This window comes from Centruroides vittatus, unplaced genomic scaffold, assembly GCF_030686945.1.
Source record: "Centruroides vittatus isolate TY-2023 unplaced genomic scaffold, ASM3068694v2 contig_1787, whole genome shotgun sequence".
NCBI lineage: Eukaryota > Metazoa > Arthropoda > Arachnida > Scorpiones > Buthidae > Centruroides > Centruroides vittatus.
In genome coordinates, this window is record NW_027121094.1 from 414,905 (window position 1) to 436,787 (window position 21,883).

Here is a 21,883-nt window from a genome sequence, read left to right on the forward strand (position 1 = left end):
TAAATTCAAGTTTTTTTAATTTTCAAATGATTTAAATATTATATTATATTATAAAAATATTTTAAATTTTGATAAATATATTTAAATATTGCATTTCTAAAAAACCTCTCTTCTACTTTAGATGAATAAAATAAAACTACACTATAAAAAAAGCATTGTTTTTTTAATATTCAATATCACACTGTTTATTTACAGTTAAACAAATACAGTTAATTCCATTCATTCAGAAAACTTGTCTGAAACAACTTACTTATGACCATTTTTAACTTATAATTACATATTTTAATATCACTTCAACATATTAAATTGTTGTTTTATATCAGGATAAAGCAATAAAATATTTTTTTTTCTCTTCATTTTTTTTATAAATGAGAATATGCAGATATACAATAATTTTACACATTACATAACAGTGTTTTCATAATATTTAACAATTAGCCAAAATATTATATATATATATATATTTTTTTTTAATATGGAGAATATTGACTTTGTTTAGCTGAATTTTATCCACTTTTAAGGATATACCCTTCATTAAACATACCAATGTCAATTAATTTTGGCATATTTAATGAAATTTAAAGAATGCATCAAAATACATGATTGGAGTGTGGATTTGTGCCGGTAGGTATATTTGCATAGATGTTCTACAATACAGTTTTTTTCTTTTTTTACACACAGAATTACATTTCACATTGTAACATTACACATATACTGTATATTTATTTACAACAGATTTAACTCTAAAGCCGTGATTATATTATTATTAATTGAAAATCAATAAAGAAAATGAAAATTACAGTAAAATATTAACTGATTGTACATAATTTTTGTAGTCTAAGTAAAACATTAAGGAGATTTAGATAAATTTAATTTAACTTATTAATTATAGTTTCAAAAATCAGAAATATGATTACGTTTTGGGATAATTCTTTTAACAACTGATGGAAGTATGTAATTTAATCCTTAAAACTTGGCTCTAGATTGCACCAAACACACGAACTGTATTTGAAATTGATGATGATATGATGTTGTTGTTTAATATATCCCCCAACACAATAATATTCTTGTTCAAATTGACTATATGAATGATACTCATTAAAATTTTCACATCTCATTATCGTAGAAAAAAGTGCTTGGAACCATTTCTCAGTTATTAAAAGATATATTCTAATAAATAATATTTATAAACATAAATTTTCAGAATATCAATATCATAAAAATATTATCGATTTAAATTGATATGCTTTGAGCTAAATATTTATTTTACACACATTTCTTTTTATTAAATAATTCAAATTTATAGGTAGTTTTATAAACTAGATCATATTATATTTTAAACTGAATAATATTTTCTTAAAAATAAATGCAAAAAAAAACAACAATTACATCAAAAATATTTAAAAATCAAACTAAATAAAAATTATTTAATTTTAACAAATGATTTTATAGAATAAATAATAATACAAAAATTAACTAATATTATATGGATAAATAAAAAAAAACTTTATACATATATATTCTTTTAAATTAATGCTTTATATTTGGATAATAATTTTACGAATTCTTATAAGAAAAATTATATATATTCACATTTATTTCCTGCATACCTCAATATATAAAACTGGAAATCATAATGAATTTGTAATAAAATTCAAAGTTGTTTTTCTCTTTTCCTCTAACATTAAGTACTATATGATATCAATTTCAATAATTCTTAAAACAAATTTTATTTATAATTTTTCAAATTGTTTATACTTAAAAGTTTAACAATATGAAACATTTATCAGACCAATAACATATTCTCTCTTACAGTAATAACTTATAATTACTAATTAAAACTAGAAAAATTATGTATTATTTCATTCATATAGATATGAATATCTTTGAAACAATTAAATACATTGCAAATTCATACAAAAAAAAAAAAAAAAAATTAGCAAAATCTGATTATTAATTCATAATTTTTTTTCTTAAAAAGAGGATTGATATTAATTGTTCAATATTAATTTGTTAATAAAGACATAATATGAAATTATTGTGCATATATTGTTACAAGGAAACAGAATAATTATGTAGAAATATTAAAAATGATAAAATTGTCTATAATACTTTCACTCTGTTACTTTCATTTTATGTTAATAATCACTTTTATATATGTAATTTTGTTCAAAATTATATTTCAAAATCAACCTGAGTTATGACTGGTTATTTATTATGAATGATAAATATTATGAAATATTTAAAATACTTAAAAATATAAATGTCTAAAAGTGAAGATGAATGTGTTGATGATAAATTCTTCCAGACTTATAATGACGAATACTTCTCATTATTCCACTTGTTTTAGGACTCTGTACATCAAGACTTTTAAAGCCCAGAAATATCAATATTTAGCAATTACATGGAGAACTATTACATGCAGAAAGCAGATATTTCTGCTTTGAAAAATAATTTTTAATACCATTTTAAACATTTTATTACAGTTCATCTGTCTCCATTTGCATCACTAGAATGTGTAGGATGTGGATCAACCTAAATAAATATATAATAAAAAGTTTATTAAAATTTTAATTAAATTCAAAATGGAATGAATTATATAATGTTAAGTTTACTTAGTATAAAACATTCAGTACAGATTTAGTAAATATTTATTTAGAAAATTGTATTCAATTCATAATTGTCAAAAAACATTTAATATTAATGACTAAACAGATAAATGTTGAAAGTTAAAATCAAAATTGCAAAACAAGTTTTGTCCTACAATTTTAGTTCTAACTTTTCGAAATATGCTAAGAAATATAAGCCAACTTTGTTTAAATTTTGAAAATTTCATTTAGTTTAAATATATATTTATTGCACTTGTTTTATAAAAACAACAAATCCTGATTAATCACAAATATTTATTCTAAAAATGGAAATAGAATTCATTGACTAAATAAATAAAAATAGGAAGCATTACAGGATTTACAAAGCCAGATAATGTTAAAAAATTAATTTTATGATGAATGTTTATGAAATTGATTTAATAAGTATAACTAAGGTGACCAACTTTTTTACAATGAAAAGGAGGACACACATAAATTGAAGGAAAAAATATTGTAAATAAAAGAAATATTTTATTCATTGCAACAATAATACACTATAATAATCTCTACTGCATGCGTATGTGCCGTGTTGTGTTTCGGTAAGAAGTAAACAAAGCTACTTGCATGCAGTGCACTCTCTCAAGGTCTCCTGTGCAGAGCACATGCGTTTCATAATCGCGTTTTGCTGCACTGTACAGAGCCTTGATGAACCGTCATGTCAAATACAAACACATCACATCACATGCAACAAATTGGCTTGGCATCAATCAAATATGGAGATTTACAGATTAGTCTTCAAATATCAAAAAAGGAGGACATGTAGGAGAACACTTTTCGAGGGAAGATGGAACTTACAAAAGAAGGACTATCCTCTCTAAAGGAGGACGGTTGGTCACCTTAATATAACATCAAATCAATATTTACTGTATATTTGGTCTATTATGACCAGATTATAGGAAAAAACAAAATTAAAAATGACTACAAATTCCTTCAACACAAAATTCAAAATTATTTAAATTACTTGATATTTTTCAATTTATAATTGAAAGTGAATTTTTAACTTTTCATTTTTCTATTGCCAGAAATAGAAACAAATTTTCAAAATTATAAGTAAAACAAATTACATTATGTAATTAAAAGAAATAAAAGTGCAAATTAAAAATAAATGATAAAATTTTAATAGTTTAATTTTTAATTTTATAATAAGATTATTAAGATACTTTTATTTAGATTTCACTTTCAATTCAGAATCTCTACAATAATGGTTATTTGAAGTCAATAAATTCTTATTGTTTTTAGAAATTAAAAAAGAGAAAGAAAAAAAAAAATAGAAAGAATTTGAATTATTTATTGTCATCAAATACAAGCAATTACCTCTCTAATCATCAAATACATATAAATTATTTAATAAAGTAAAAATTACATTATAGATACTAGACATATCTTCACTGCTTGCAAAAAACGCACACACAAAAAAATATATGTTACCAGCAAAACCCGATTTTACGCCAAACTTGTTTTGCCTAGGCCAAACTAGTTTAGAATTATTATTCAAGTATATTAATGGTTAAATATATTAATGGGTGGGTTAAAGTGTACCTAGGTAACCCCAATGGCAGCGCTTCCGACTGTGCTCCTGACGGACTCCTCCCGGAGGGGAGCCGCCGTCAGGCCGCCCAGTGTTTAACGTCACTAGTTATTGATTCACGGTAGTTCTTGAATAAAAGCAAACAAAAGTATATAAAAGAAACAGTATCAACAGTAAAATATCAATTAGATGAATAAATATTGTTCATCTAATTAATTGCCTTTTAATTTTATTTTAACCATTAATATATTTAACCATTAGTATACTTGAATAATAATTCTAAATTAGTTTGGCCTAGGCAAAACTAGTTTGGTGTAAAATCAGGGTTTTGCCGGTACATATATATATAAATTATATTATATATTTGATTTGACATCTCTGTGAATGATTTGGCAGTAAAATAATAGGAAATATCCAGAATTATATCAATCTTTTTCATATACAAACATTTCCAATTGTTTTTATCTAAGAATGTTTCATTCTCTTAAAAACATGTATTTTTAAGTGTTTTAGGAAATTTTGGAATTAATTTTATTTTTAGTCATTAAACAGATCACACAAAATTACGAAAAATCATAAACAAACAAATGTATGTAAACATAAAATGCTACTGTATGAAAAAAATAATTACTAAAATATTTTTTTAACTAAAAAGTTATCTAATTTTTTTTTATTAATGCTTTCAGATATTATAATAATTAAATTTAGAAATAAAATCTTTAAAATTACACTGAAATCTCTTTTTACCAATTAATTTAATTACCAAAAATTTCATATAATTGTTAGATATGTAATTTTTATAATTTTAATAATGTACAATGCATTAAATTTTGTTACTTGAAGATTTTTATTTATATAGAAATGAACATTATACATAATGCTATATTTAAAATTTAATTGATTCACAAACCACAAAAAACATTACAATCCTCAGGACTTTTGTTGGAACATGTGCACTCCCCTTTCCAGTATCACCCCCATTCCTGCCAACATAGTTTTCAATCTCATGATTCCATTTAAAATAATTAAAAATGTTTGCACTCAAAAAAGTTTCTGTGGACTGTAATGAATTTTATATTTTGATACTTATATTTTCAATATGAAATTCATGTATAGTATCTCAATAAATGCATTGTAAAGTAAATTAAAAAATACTATCATTTGAGGTTGATGTTTATTATTATTTTTGGGAATGCATAGCAATTGTTTGCATACTACAAGCTTAAAGCTCAAGTTACAACACTGATTAACAGACTTTAATTTCTACAGCAACTCTAGTTAGATTTTATAGAAAGGTGCTAAAAATTTGGAGTAATTGATAAATTAAAAAATTACCTCTGAATATGCTGGAGGTGGCTGATAATTATAGTCATGTACATAGGCATACATTGGTGTAAATCTGGTATCACCAATAATATCTCCATCATCATCTTCTGTAATGTCTACTGAACCTTCCACACATTCTGCATATGTTGGAGGAGCTAAAATTAATTAATAATTATTTAGATTGATCATATAACTTCATAAACAAATACACAAAATATATAAAATTACTTTAAAAAAGATTGCAAGGTTAGAGTATTCATTAATGATTTCCTATATTTTCTTAAATATACAGGGTATTCCAAAAAAAAAAATGCTACAAATTTAAATTATTGCAATTATTATTATTATAATTTTATTATCTGAGAACTGTTGTAATGTACAGTACTGTACATTAAATCATTGAAAAACTGTCAAAGTTTCACATTTGCCCATTACAGTTTCTCAACGTGTGCACCTTGTGTCACACGGCACATGTCCAACTGATAATTCTTCCTATGCTTGTTAAAGCATATCCATTGTCACTCCTTCCATAGCTGCCACAATTCTAGAGATTATGCAGATTACTTATGTTGCCCTATGATGAATGATTCTAACTTTGTGAACTGCAGAAAACAAAATTCCTTCTCTATTGTAAAGTTGCCTAGAGTCAGTAGATAGCAACATGTTTGAATGCAGACAGGAGATAAAACTCAGATGGTTACTGTATTGATTAGAATACATTGTCAACTTCTTAGATAAGAATTAACATAATTATAGTAATTTAAAAAGGTAGCATTTATTTTGGAAAACCATGTATTTCCAATTCATTTATAAATTAGATGTTAACTGATGTAATATAACTATATCATTATTATAATTTTTCTTTTTAGAAACAGAGTAAAAATTATGGTTAATAGATAAGTATTTTCTAACATAAATTGTTCATAATTGAAATAAAATAATCAATATTACAAACAAATTATAATTAAAATGATAATTATTTTTTAATAACTTGTTTTGTTGTCTTTACGTTTCTCTGAAAAAATAAAAATTATTATTAAAATTATCATCTCCAATTTCTTTAACTTTTAATAAATTTTATAAAACTTCAAAAATTTAAAGCTTATTTATTTCTTTAAATAGTGTTTTTATTAATTCTTTTCATAAAAGAAAAACAACAAATTTGGCAGTATTATCTAACAAGTAAGAGAATTAGCTAACGTCTTTAAATTATTGGCTTAAATCCATAAGTTAGTTTTCAACTGATGCAATGAGAAATACAATACAGATGTGTAATTTACACATCAGGGTAATTTTTAAATTGTTAAAGTAAGCCATATGAAAGGATGGATAATATGAAAGAACTGAAAATTAAAATTTCCTATATTTATAGTGATTTAACATAAAGTAATAATAATCAATATTTTAACTTTAATTCTGTTATTATAAGTTTTATTCTATTCAAAGTCCAATCTAGTAATTATGCATTTGCCTTAAATAAATTACATATTGTACAGAACACTAATTTTTATGAAAATATAATATAATTCAATAATAATAATATTTTATAATAATTTAAATAAATTCATATTTAATCAAAATATTTCAAACGTTAAATTCCAAATGATCATTTTGAATGTATATCAATTTATTTTAGTAGAGAACAAATTAGTTGATGAGTGGTCTAGTTAAATATAGTTTAGATAGTTAACCCATTGACTAAGTTTACTATTGTTAGATAAGTCTTACATGTCAAGTTTATTTTTTATTTCGTTTGTTTAATTAATGATTCTTATTGTATACAGCTTAGTAATTAAGTAATATTGAAATTTAAGTAATATAAGAGTATATTCAGTTCATTTATTTCATTTTAACATAATTAAAACTTTTTTCCCTCAAAAATTATTATACATTAAATATGTAAAAATAGATTAAATCGAATGAAAAAGTTTTATGTATTCTATAATGATTTCTATTCATTATAGCTGACTTTGGTTATATAATAATAAAAACTTGAAAGAAAAATTACATTTGTTACATTTGACTCTTAGTGGCACCTAAGCTTTTAATTAATTATCAAATATATAAATTTATGATATAGTAAAGATTACTGTATTACATATGACAATGATGGCTCAGGTGTAATAGATATGAAGACTGATTTATAGCGATTAACATTAAGACAACATTAAGAAATGGATTCAGCAAACAAATGAATCTTTTCTTAAAATTTTTGGAGAAATAAGAAAAAAAAATCATAAAGTGTAACTAATCTCCACTAACAAGAAAGAAAAAAAAAAAACTTTATAAGTTTTAGAACAATAAACATTTTGTTATTGAATTCAATAAAGTAAAAAATGATTATTCATAAGTAAATTCCGAAAGTTTTCAAGATATCCTTTTTATTATTATTAAAAATTGGCTAATGGAACATTACCATTTTTAATTATAAAATTATCATTGTTTTGATTACAGATAAAATACAAATTATTTCATTGTAAAATTTAAAGAGGATATTTTTCATAATGTAATACATCATTTTATATACTTTATGCAAATACTCAGAATGATATTACATTCTCAATTTGCAACAAACAATATGCAAAATTTTAAATCATTTTAATCAATAATTTGCAGAAAAATAATGAGTTTTTGACATTAGCTTAATGTATAAAACAAAACTTTTGTCAAACAGATATAATATAACTTTCAGTTTTTGTTCTTGATAACAAAAAACATTCAAATTTTTATTTGAATGATTCAAATAATTTAACTCTCTTACTTTACTTTGAAAACAATGTTTCAAACTTAAAAGACTGTCATATTTGATAATGCTGTTTACTAAATCTTTATGTATATTCATACAAGAGAATTAAATAACTGAAAATCTTGAAAATTCTAATAAAACCAAATAAATATAAATGAGGTTTGGCTATATATATATATATATATATATATATATATGTTTCTCAGTTATACTTCTTTTTGCAATTATGCATTAAATATTTTCTGCGTGTTACTTTCTCCATTATAAAACACTTCATTTATATATTTTCCATTTATACTATTTCACACTTATATGTCCTATTTTCGGTATCCTACGTGTTGTAGGGTACCTTTTCCTCACTTATGCATTATTCACTTTAAAGTGGAAAAATTTAAAGCAATTATTAAAAACAGTGAAAAAACAAATTATGTATTTACTTCAGGTTAGTTCACTGATAGCAAATCACCTTCAAAAACAAATATCAGTGTGAATAACATGTAATATGTGATACTATATATATATAGTAAATTGAAACTTCTTTGTTAAGAATTATAAATTCTGTTGTATAGTGTTAATTTGTGCCACACAGTACTTTTGTAATCACTATGTTCACTCTTATAGTAGCTTTACTTCTTTATTTTTTTCTCACTTATATAATATTTTTCTCAGTTCCTTTGAAAAATGTGTAAACAAAGTTTGACTGTATACAGTAAAGTGTATATATTTTAAAAAGTTTATATAAACAGCCAGAAAAAAATTAATGAAATGTGATATAATTTAAATGGCATCATATTGTTATTTAAAACTTGTTAATAACGTTATCAAAATTACTGAAACAAAAACAATGCTAGATTATAATATTTTATAATTATATAACAAATCCAAAGTTCTTAGAATTATCAAATAATAACTATTTACAGTATTAACATCTGTTCAAAACTCAGATAAAAATATAAATTACAAAATTTAAATAATGAAAGAAATTTTTAAACTAAAATTTAAAAAATTTTTGTACTAAGTAATGTTTCAATTCATTTAGTTGAAATAATTAAAGTATTTAGTAACATTAATGTATACATATACTTAACTTAATATATTTTTAATTCAGTAAGTATTTGCCACTCACTATATTGTTCTAAAATTCAAGGAATAAACTAAAAATCAATTTAAGTTTAAAAAATTGTTTTAATATCTTGGAAAGAATTGCCACTACAGAAATCCAAAAAGAAAAAGGAGTGGAATAAAAATAATAGTACCATAAATTTACAAACCACATTTAAAAATAACGACAAGAGACGTATATTGAGATGTGAAATTTGAGATATTTATAAATTTTTTAAACAAATGATAAAATTATCTGACAAAAACTGAAATTAAAAATATTTGAAATTTGAAGAATTTATTTCATTTTTGTCAAAAATCAAATATTTTTTTCCCCCCATTTCTGTTTTGATTTAATATTTCTTCATTGCACTAAATTTTTCTTTATACTAAAATCAAAATTATAATAGTCTTATATACATAAACACTGAAAAAATGTACTTAATCTAAGCCAGAGGTCTCCAACCTATAGACTACAGACCAAAATGACCTGAAGCATATTTATGTAGTCCACATAGCTCGTTTTCAACAACATGTTTATCATTGCCATTTGAATTAGTTCAAAGCATAGAACTTTTTAAAAGTTAACTAGAATCAATACATCTTATTGAAAATTATTTAGAAAAAAAAAAAAATTGTTAAAGTTTTATAAATCTCTGCTAGAAGAGAATTTTAAAAAATAAAGTTTTTGCCTGTGCAAATATAAGCAGCTTTCACAGGCAAAAAAACAGGGGATATTTTCTAGTTCTGCTTCTATCTATCTTTGCAAATAAACTTTTCAAAAATGAAATATATAAAATTAAAATGTTGAATATCACCATCCAACAATTATTTAAATGAGATTTCAATATTGAGTGCCACAAAACTTATTCCTAAATTTTGATAATATTTTTTTGAAAAAACAATTGCAAATTTTATATTAATTTATTTCCATTGTATTCAGAAATAAATAAAAAAATCTTAATCTTTGACTACATCTTTCATACCTGGTCTGCAGACTTGTCTTTTACAATTCAGATAACCCTTCTCAGAAAAAGGTTGGAGACTCTGGATCTAAACACAAATAGTATTTTTGTATTCGTGAAAATAAAATACATACGTTCTACAGGAGCAGATGGAGCATCAATTTCACTGTATGGAGGAGCAGGAGGATAGAATGTTACTCTTGTTTCATTAGTGCCTGAAATTTCTGGTAACTGAGGACTTATATTTCTATAATGAGGAGGTCGAGTTCGTAATGGAACAGTACCAATTACTACAGGAAGATCTACTGATAAATTATAGGCACCTGGGATTTGTAATGTAATCTAAAATATATGATTAAAATTAGATATTATATAAAATGATATATGCATTTAATATAATTATAATATGAATTTAATTTATTAAGTATAGCAATATCTTACCCGAACAGCATAATCAACACGAATAAGGCAGCAATTGATAATGGAGGGAGACACTGCTGGAATTTTTAATAACTGAGCATCCCAATTGGCTGTCCTGCCTGGTTGAATTGCTAAACCTGTTACAATTGTAAATTTGCACCGACGCGAACGTGACTTCCCTCCTGCTAAAAATGTTTGTGTCTGATGGAGTGTTGCATGTGGAATGATCGTTCTACTTGAATGATTTTCAAAATCAGCAGTTATAGCTATTGATTCACCTACAAATTTTAATATATTAATAATTAAAAATTATTAAATAATTTATAATAATACCTTCCTAATGTTTTGTTTAGCTTTTCAATTGATATCCCTTTTAAAACATTTCAGGTAAAATTTAAAAATAAGATTTAAAAATATTATCCTTTTTTTTAATTAAAGAAAATACTTAATTTTTTTAAATTAGATATTTCATATAAAGAGATTTAACAATTTGTACATTAGAAAATCATGTCAATAAAGTAACAAATCTGTAGATCCAATGTGTAGAGAGCATATTGAGAAATACAGTTAGTAAGAAAGAATATATTGGATAATGATGCTTTAATATATTAACTATATAATGTTGGCAGAAAATATTTTATTGATTTCAATTTTAGACATACTCAAATTTTTTCCTATGTTAAAATGATGGAATAAAGATAAATGATAATGAAAGTTTTGATCATTAATAAAATAATTGTATAATATATATTATGAAGGTTATCCCAAAAATAATGAAAAAGTAATGTAGTTTAAAACCATTTTATTTGTCAACTATATTTGCATTAAATGTTCAAAATTCTTTAGACTTACAATTACTTCTGACTGTTGTTGTCGCTATTGAATGCTATTGAATATTAAAGCTGTTAGTTACATCTGGTCACAGCTGCATTCAATATATCTAATATTGAAAAATATTGACTCTGAATTGGATTCTTCAGCTTAAAAAATAGGTCATAATTGAGAGGATTGTAATTGAAAGTGAAGGAGTTTTGCCCATTTGTAATTGGTCAAAATATCCTTTATAGACTATTACATGAGATCTTGCATTATCGTGAAGATACCAGTTTCCAATAACTACGGTTTTTTTTTCTGGTGAATTTATGGTCATAATTGGTGCTAGACTAGTTTAAGGTACTGTGATGATGTATTTGCATTCCTTGTCCAGTTTTAGTGAGTAATTGCTTGTAATGGTCATAGTTTTTTATGCAAAAGTGTTGCATAATTATCTATGTTTACTGCAGCACCAATAGGAGCATTATCCATGACAATAATATCTTTATAATCATATGCACTATGACAATTTGTTTGACTTGCTGTTGACATTTTGAGAGAGATGAAGAAGTAGGCTGCTTCAATTAACCCAACTGTCATTTCAATTCAAGTTCAAAATAATGTATCGACATCTTACTGAGGTGTACAACCATGTAAAGTTTCTACTTTAATATAAGATCTTTGATCTAAAAATAACTTGACTTTAAGCACTGATCAACTGATTCATGATTTCAACTGAAATCATTTCTAAGCAGACAAGGTAACTGAAATAACTAACATTTCAGTTGAAGTCATACTACCAATGTGCAAAACAAAAACACTGTGTCTATGGGAAAAGAAACATTTATAACATACATCATTTTTAGGATAACCCTCATATAAATTTATATTCATAGTAGAAAGCAACAGCCTTTATCATATTTTACATAATGAATACAAAATGTTTTGTTTAAATACAAAAGATTTTCATAACTTTTAGTGTATTGATTCATTCTTTTCTAAAACTATATCTTTTATAAAATCATATTCTGTATTCATCAATAAAAAAATACTTCAAATATGTAGCATTCCAATTTAAATTTGATAAATAAATACTATATTTATATCAGAGTTCATTTAAGACATAAGCAAGGTCACTTGAGAAGCTGCCTTGCAGCTCACTTATTGGTGAGGCAGAAAGGCAGCTGCTTCAGGCACTGAAAGCTGACATAATACTAAACAAATGAAAATAAAAATTTGAATTGTTATCATTATAAATTACCTATTAAAAAAATTTAGAAATACAAATATCAAAATAAATACACAAGCATCATTCTCATGTGTTTTGTGTGCTAAAATTTTTTCACAGCAGTCCTGGACTATTGAACATTCCATTAATATTATATACTCTATTTTCAAGGATATCATTAATATATTTATTAGCAATATCATTTTAGAAATCTAATTTACTTAAGTTTTTTTATCACAAAATTTATTTTTAACAACACAAATCTACGTTTTTATTTCATTAATCAAAATTTTTAATGTACAAACATATTGTAATAAATTATTAAAATTGTGATTTATTTATTTGGATTCTTTTAAATATATGTCAGTCTCAACAACCATTAATAATACTTTATAAACTCTGAATAATCGAATAACATCTGAGTATTACTAAAGATAATTATTTTAAAATTTAAACATTAGCCAAAGACGTCTTAATTCTGTAAATAACTAATTTTGTAATTAAAGAAATGATTACAAAATTAGTTAAATATCAGAATCAATTCGTAATTTAATTGATGATAATCAATTTAGAAAAATTAATTACTTTTTAACATTGAAAAATTTTATTTAAAGGTCACTTATATTTATACCTTAAAAGGTATTTGTATTTGTTTGTTTTATTATTTGTTAATTAGATTTGCATGCAATGCAACACTAGTGACTTTGATATAATCCTCCAAACAACAATCTCCATTAAAATCTGACAGTCACAAACATTTCTATCTGAAGTGGAATTTGAACCCACAATCTGACAAACTAGAAACAATATCTTAACAGATTTGGCTATTTATTGTTTCTGTTATGACAGAACAAGACTCATTTCAGAGTTGATGTTTTAAAATAAAGAAAATAATTTCAAACTTTATAAGAAAATAAAAAAGTGTCAGTTAAATTCCAAATCTAAAGCTATATAGTAATCTTATACAGTCAAAGCTTTATACAGCTTCTTCCTAAATAGTATCATCATCATAAAGATCATATGAATACTTGTGAATGGATCTTTCCCATAAATTTATTAAGAATTTACTATCATCAAATCAAGTGACTTTCAAATGCTCAAACTCAAACTTCTATGTAGAGTTCATTATTAAACATAAATTCTTATTGTTTAAAGTACTTGTTTATTGCTCAATTCAGAGCCAAATGAATGGTGCTATTAAAGTAAAGTTTGAAAATTTTAAATAATATTTTTGATGCTTTATTAATCCCTTCTAATAAATTACTCAATAGTCTATATTTTTTTGATATTGTAAATTTCATTTACATTGTAACATTTAGCAAATGTTAAGACATATTATTGGTTGATTAGAGTAACAATAATTTTTTCAAGTAGTGCAGGCAGAAATATGATATCACTTAAAGTTATACCAGTATATTTAATTATTAATTATAAGTTGCAATAAGTAATATTGGTAATAGGCAACCAGTGATGATATTACACTCATTGCCATAAAAATTAGTGCATCAAGAAAGAGTTGTATCACTGCAAAACTTGGCATGCAGCTAAGTCTCAAGCAGCTATGGAAATGCTTAGAGTTACAGCATGATAGTTTATTGTGTAATGATAGCAGAGGGCATTAAAATGCATCCCCCTTGGCCTATAAAAAAAGTGCACAAAGGCATCCTGTCTGTAGTTTACCTCCTTGCAGAGGGATGCTGTATCACTAGAGATGCCTTTATGTCACAATTGAAGACCATATGGACGACTAACAGAGTTTGAGAGGGAAAGGATCATCAAGTTGAGAGAAGCTAGATGGTCATCCCATTGAATAGCCTGGCTTCTAGGCTGTTCTGACAATACTGTGAGGGAGTATGGGACCAGTGGATGAGAGAGAGCTCGCACACATGGCACCCAGGTTCAGGATGCTCTCAGCAGATCACTAGCCTGAGAAGACTGCTGGTCCTCTGACAAGCATGCACACAGCCAACCATATTATTGCCAGACATTTGGACACAGGTGGTGCCATCACTACAAGCCCCTGTGTCTGTCCATACCATTTTGAGAAGCTTGGGTTAGGAACATTTGGTATCACAGCAGCCATTACATGTGCTGCCATTGACACCATTCACTGTCTCCTCTGTTTGGAGTGGTGTTGGTTCCAATGGAATTGGACCACAAAGGAATGGAACTGAGTCATCTACAGCAATAAATCCAGATTCAGTTTGAGCACTGATAATGGTTGCATTTGAGTCTGGAGGCCCTGTGGTGAACGCTTCAATCCTGCCTATGCTTTGGACTGGCACACTGCCCCCACAGCTGTAATGATGATCTGAGGTGCCATCACATGCAACAACCGGTCACCTCTAGTAGTGATCCAAAGGACCGCGACAGCCCAGTGGTATGTTAGTGACATCCTGCAGCCACATGTGTTGCCTCTCAAGGCAGGGCTCCCAAGAACCATTTTCCAGCAGGACAATGCGCAACCACATACAGCAAGGTCATGTGCCTCCGCCACATTGCCACACTTCCCTGACCTGCCTGGTCCTGATTTGTCACTGATCAAACATGTCTGGGATTACCTGGCACTAGTGTTTCCACCAGTTCGGTTTTCACCTGGACAAGCTGGTTTTTAAATTCATTGTCCAGATTAATTATTAATTTGTCCAATTTTTGTAGAAATTGTAAAATTATGATGAAACAAAATAAATTTATAAAAATATTTGCAAGTATTTTATTTTAACTTTAACTTCACACCCAAACTTATCCCTAGACTAAGAGTGACAGAAAATGTACTTTTAAAATTCTAACTTGCAAATATCTATGGCAAATATTAGGTTTGTTCCAACACATCTCCCTAACTGGTTTAAAACTGCATATGCATTGTTTAGTTCTTGGCTGTAAAATGACATTGCGCATGCCTTGTACTTTATATTATATATTGTATAAGATAAAATGTATCTTTTGTAACTTAATAATATTAATGTTGGTTTGTTTTTTGTTCTTTCTGCCCTGTGGGCACTAAGAGGGCCTCTTTTTTAGCAAGCCCATTATGGGTTCAGCCAGGCACATAATGAGGCAACCAAGTGGTGAGGGATGGGGCTTGACATATCTAGACGGACCACCCCCCAAAAAACTCCTGGGGATTTTTCAACCTGTCTGGATTTGATCTCGGGTCCCCCAGAATGATAGGCTGCCACCTTAACCATTCAGCTATTTAATATTGGTATGTGTTATTATTTATTATTCTTACTTTTACGTATTATTTTTGCAATTAATATCGACATCGGACTGTTATTAATTATTTTTGGATATGCCACTTGTGATTATTGTATTACTTTAATAATATATTATGTACATGTTTACCTTGTAATAAAAAAATATTTATTTTTTACTCACTATGAAAAAATCTAATTTTTTTATTTCTAAGTATAACGTCATAATTTAAAATGTCCTGGTCAGCAATTTTGAAAAGGTGGCAACACTGCCTAGTTTGGCTGAACTAGAGGACTACATGCAGCAACTGTGGATAGAGATGTCACGGGATATCATACAGCATCTGTATGCCTCCATGTCTGCTTGCATCACATCATGTATTGACACTAGAGGTGGCCCAAAGGCTACTACATCCTCCTTTCATTTGTAGTTTTTCCTGCAATAAATGATCCTTTTGCTTTCATTTTGTAACCACTTATACCACCATTACACTCACACACGTACAATTTTGTTTGATTCTAACAACTCTTTCTTGGTGTGCTAATTTTTATGGCAATGATTGTATTAGATATTTTCCAACAATTACTTGCAATTACTAGTATAGAAACATTTTTCATTTTTTTCCAAACTGACTTAAGATGTTTGAAATATAATTTAGCAATATGTAGGTGCTTCATATTTTTCTTAATAGAACTAATCAAGTAACAGGAAAGATTAAATTCAGTTGATAACTTTCTTTTTATATGAAAACACAAAAACTGTCATTAGAATAAAATGATCTGCAATATTATTTTTACTATTTACTTCATAGAAAACTTTGAGAAAATTATTTAAAGAAACTTTTAAAAAATATAATAATACAGTATGATAATAAAACAAACATAAAAAATTACTTAAAGAAAACAGTAAAAGGTTATGAGTGTTGTGCATAATTTAGAATTTTTCTCATTATTTTGTGTACTAAAATAAAAACATATAAACTATATCTTCTATAATAAATATTCTGTACAATTTTTTCTCACAGAATCATAAAAACTACCTATATATAAAATTAGAATAAAAATGCAAAAATATATTCTTAGTTCTACAAAACTGTGATAAACATATATTTTCTATTGATTCATTTAAGTTTATTACTACATTCTAAACTAAAAAACATAATAAAAATATTAAATTAATATCATAAAATTTAACTATAGAAATCCTAGTTTCAGAGTAAGCAGATTCCACATAAAATCAGGATAAATCAAACACTAAGAAAAGTATAAGTCAATATTTTAATTTCATTAAACATTCTCCAGAACTTCTTTGTCCCATCACTAGACAAAAAAATTTCAAATCATAATCCAAATGAGAATATCCTTATGTTTCTGTTGAGTGTTCTCAATACTCAACAGAAATATATGAATGTTCTCATTTGAACTTCAAATGAGAACATCCTTCTGCCCCAACTCAGCAATACATATGGATGAATAAATATAGAATGTCTTTTTTATTTTTTCTGCTTTTTCAGAAAAAATTTTGTCTTGATATATAAAATTTGTGTGAAAAATAATTAAACAAAAACTATACATGCAAAAACTTACCAGGACAATAACCTTTCCTATCTGTTCTAGCATATAAAGTAATAGGTCCTGAAGTACAACACCAACAACATAGTGTTTTCTCAACACTATTCTCTACTGGCATCTAATAAAATATATAACTTTTTAGTATTTAATTTGTTTAATTAAATATTAAAATATGATAAGTTAAAGTTTTATAATTATTTAATTTAATAAAACTTAAATTTTCAGAGATAAATATCCATCTTACAAGAATACAATAGAAATTACACATTCAAAATGTAACTAAAGTATACAAAATATTTTGTTTACATAATTATATAACTTTTCAAGGAAATATTGTTTAAGGAAAAATTAAATTTTGATGAGTTTATATATGAATTTTAGCATTTTGTAGTATGCAAAATTTAAATAATTTATTCATTATCATAAAGTTTAAGTTATACAAAATATTCTGCATGCAAATAATTTTATATTAATGAAAAATTTGTATTCATTGCCATCAAAGAGAATAAAATAAGACTACTTATCAGTGAATATTAAGTTCATTAATCAATGAAGTTTTATTTTAATTTTTTGAAACTCCAAACATAATCACTTGCAAAATTACTTAAAATTTTTAATTTTGTATATAATTACTTTTCAATTATTATTAATTGCTATTTCAAATGATTTTAAGGCTGCATTTTATGATGAAAGTTGCTATGCTGATATATGATAAATTATTATAATCATGTTTAATATATGGTTAGAAAAAAAACTATTTAGAAGACTTTCATAACATTGAATGATTTTAACTGTTTCAATCATATCATATTCTAATGAGTGCAAAGTATGAGAGACAATTAATTTTTTTTACTAAATCATATTTAAATTAATTTTAACTATTTGCTAGCCTTATAATAGGCCAATAATAATTTAACAGCTTGTTTGGAAACTTTAATGTACTGGGTTAGTTATTGTCTGTGGTGAAAACTGTTTTTTTTTTTAAATATCATGATATCTGGTATACTATGAACTAGACTTTTATCCATTTATACTTTAAAATTCCACAAGATCTTAACCATCTCAACTAATCTTTCAATTGTGTGTACTGTACATACCAATTTTTATCCATGTTGAAATCATACTTTTTACATAAATTCCAATGTATTAACTTTGTCACCATCTTATATTTAGTTTTATACTATGTCTGAACAATGTTACTGCACTCACTAGATGATCTATGGTTTCATCTTTTCCCTCACATAATCAACACTAGGGGATTGCACTGATTTTTTGTATCTTAGCTTTAATTACATTCGTTGTGAGTGTTCTTGTGCTGCAAAAATTGCTGAATCAGTATTTTTCTTGATGAGATCCATGCAAAGCCAGATTATTATTCTAACTCTATTATTTAAATAATATACAAAAATTTATTAATAAAAATAATTTTATATGATACTTTCAATATCTTTCCATTATTTCTAACAATAATAATAGTTGATTAAATTTTGTTACTATTCAGTATTTAAAATTGTTTTTATTTATAAATGAATAATGCTAAAAATTTTTGTTACATATATCATCAAAATATAACAAAGATGTAATGAAAGAAATTGAATGCAAAAAAATTTTTACCTATTGTTTAAAATATCATTCCAGAATACAAACGATCATTTTTTGTAAAATCATTTCTAATCATTGATCAGATTCTGTGTAAATATTATTTATTATTGAAAATAAATAATATCTAAACTGCAGGTATTTTTGAAAATAAATACCTGAAGTGACTTAATGGCTTGCTTATTGATAGACAAATATAGGTTAAATAATATATGTATTTATAATAAATAATATTTGAACAATTATAAGTAGTGTATATTATTTGTCTGAAGTAGGTGCTTTCAGGAAAAATAAGGAGTTTCTTACAAAAGCAAATGCTTTCTATTAATTTACAGCACTAATTTTTGATTTAATTCAAGTATTCATTTTTTGGTCTGTCTTTACTCTAAGATAAAAAATATGTAATTAACCTAGTCTTTACTACATAATCAAAATAATATAATTTATTGAATACTTAGCTATAATCATCTTCAAATCTCACAATTTCATGTATGGAGCTACAATAGGAAAGCCACGGAAACACAATGAATGTACCAAAACGTCTTTTTAATAGGCCAGTTCCTGATCGAAAAACCTGGTATCAAAATGTACATGATTCACTCCGTCAATGCCATGAAGCATACATTATGGTTGGTAGTCACCCTTTTGAGCAATTTCTGTAATTATCCATTATTAAAGATTCTTTTTCCATGTTTTATGTCATGAATCATTACTGTGTTTGAGCCTCAACATTTCACATTCAACCATGCATTCTATGATGAGAAATGTTTGTTTTGGCATGTTCTTCCACCCCTTAAAGTTTTGCCCATCTTTTTTGAATCACCTTATGTCTATAAATAGTCTATTCTATATGAAACAATTTAAACTAATTAAATTTTAATGGTGTAGAATGCTAGACCAAATTGCCTGATTTTATCAGAATGTTTTAATATTATCATGAAATAGTTAAAATGCAGTTTTGTGTTGCTAACTATCAATCATCAACTATTAATCAATCATCACTGTTGATCTATAGTTATAGCTTTCTGTAAAACTTATTTTTTATCTATGAACATTTGACACAAACAACCAATTAATTTGACCAAGGGGTTACTAACCTACTCAATGATTTGTTTTGTTAAGATATCCAGAAGATGAAAAGGGTTATAAATGCTATAATCAAAGATATGGATAGATGAAAGTTAAATGAGGTGTGAAAACATTTCTCCAGTAAAATTTAATAGTTTGATTTGTAGTACAGTATAACGATCTGCATACAATAATAAAGTATTCAATGTTTTTCTCTTACCAAATATTCTGTTCTATTTATATCAATCGGACTAATAACAGTAAAAGCTTTCTTAGTTTTATGGTTGAATGACCAAGGTTTCTCCATTTCGGCTTTTAACCAGTATCGAACACTTCCATACTTTCCTTCAAATGATGTTGAGATTCCCCTGTAATATATAAGTTAATATTAAAAATCAAATACAAATTACAGGTAATATCTGAATACTAATCTATATAATTTTTAAATTCAAAGAATTGCCAATTCTAAATTTTGAAACAAAATCACAAGAATCCTTAGATGTACAAAACCAATTCATTATGTTTTCAATAAAACATCTATTGAAGAAATTTGAAAAAAGAGGAAATAAATATTTTTTTTTCAATGTGTGTGAAATGAAATTTTTTTAATGATATATAAATATTTTTTTAATCAATAAAATGTATATATATTTAAATTTCACATAAAACCAATTATTGTTATCGAAGAAAAGTCCTAACATAAATGTATATAATATGCAAACTTGAAATTCCTTATAACTTAAGTTCATTCATTTCAAATAAAACAATGCCTGAATACCATTAATACAGAATACAGTAGACCCCCCTATAACACGGCAAAAAAATTGCGATCATATTTGTATAACATGCTAAAAGAGACTTGTATAACACAATAAAATGTCATCGCCGACTCGTGTCGTGACAGGATTAGTCGAATCTGGACCAATAGCAGATATTGTACAAACCGCCGAGTTTAAACGAGCACTGAACCTACTAAAAAACAATTATTATTCAACGGCCATAAAAATTACATTTTTATTAATGATGTCTCCAAAGTTCAGTGAATTTTTCACAGAAAAATAACTTATCAGGAAACACACGCCCACCATTCGATGAGCTGCTCCGCGATGAAAACAAGCTTAAGCAATGGTGTCGTCAAACGGTGCACACTCGGTAAGTAATTACACACTCGGTTTCTATTTTTTACTCAAAGAGCATGAAAAAGATTAATTGTTTTATTTTAAAATATCTTAATTTCATGTACCTTTATATTCAGTAAAAAGTTATTTTCTTCTCCAAAAGATTTATTTCATATAAATATTTAGTTTTTTTAATATAAAAACAATTTTTAACATAAAAAAAAATAATAAACAAAACCTGATTCTTTCAAAATTCAATAAAACACTAGTAGAGAAAAATTATATAAGAGTGTCAAATGTTTCTGTACCTATAGAAACTATCATCTCACAAAAAACAATCTATTTTTAGATTGTGTTCTCCTAAAGATAGTTTTATAGACCTAAAAACATTTAGGATTCTTACATAATTTAATTTTAATAAAGCAAAATAGAAATCCATATTCATATTTTTAAACATATCTGACATTAGATTAACAAAATCTAATTTTAACAAAATCTGACGTTAGATTTAAAATCCAATTTTTAAAATTTTTTAAATTAAGAAAATACTTTTCAAT

The 21,883-nt window shown here is 25.7% G+C and overlaps 1 protein-coding gene across 1 annotated transcript in view; it reads right to left on the reverse strand.

Moving 5' to 3' along the window:
• Positions 1-145: 145 nt before the first annotated feature.
• LOC136969438 (arrestin domain-containing protein 3-like) overlaps positions 146-21,883 on the reverse strand; it is a 58,455-nt gene continuing 36,717 nt past the window's right edge. The window contains exons 3-8 of the mRNA XM_067263594.1: positions 20,429-20,576; positions 17,557-17,659; positions 10,756-11,012; positions 10,449-10,656; positions 5,512-5,657; positions 146-2,535 (exon numbers count right to left, since the gene is read on the reverse strand). Of these exons, the coding sequence (XP_067119695.1) occupies positions 2,488-2,535; positions 5,512-5,657; positions 10,449-10,656; positions 10,756-11,012; positions 17,557-17,659; positions 20,429-20,576 (910 nt within the window). The 3' untranslated portion in view covers positions 146-2,487. The remainder of the gene's footprint in view (positions 2,536-5,511; positions 5,658-10,448; positions 10,657-10,755; positions 11,013-17,556; positions 17,660-20,428; positions 20,577-21,883) is intronic.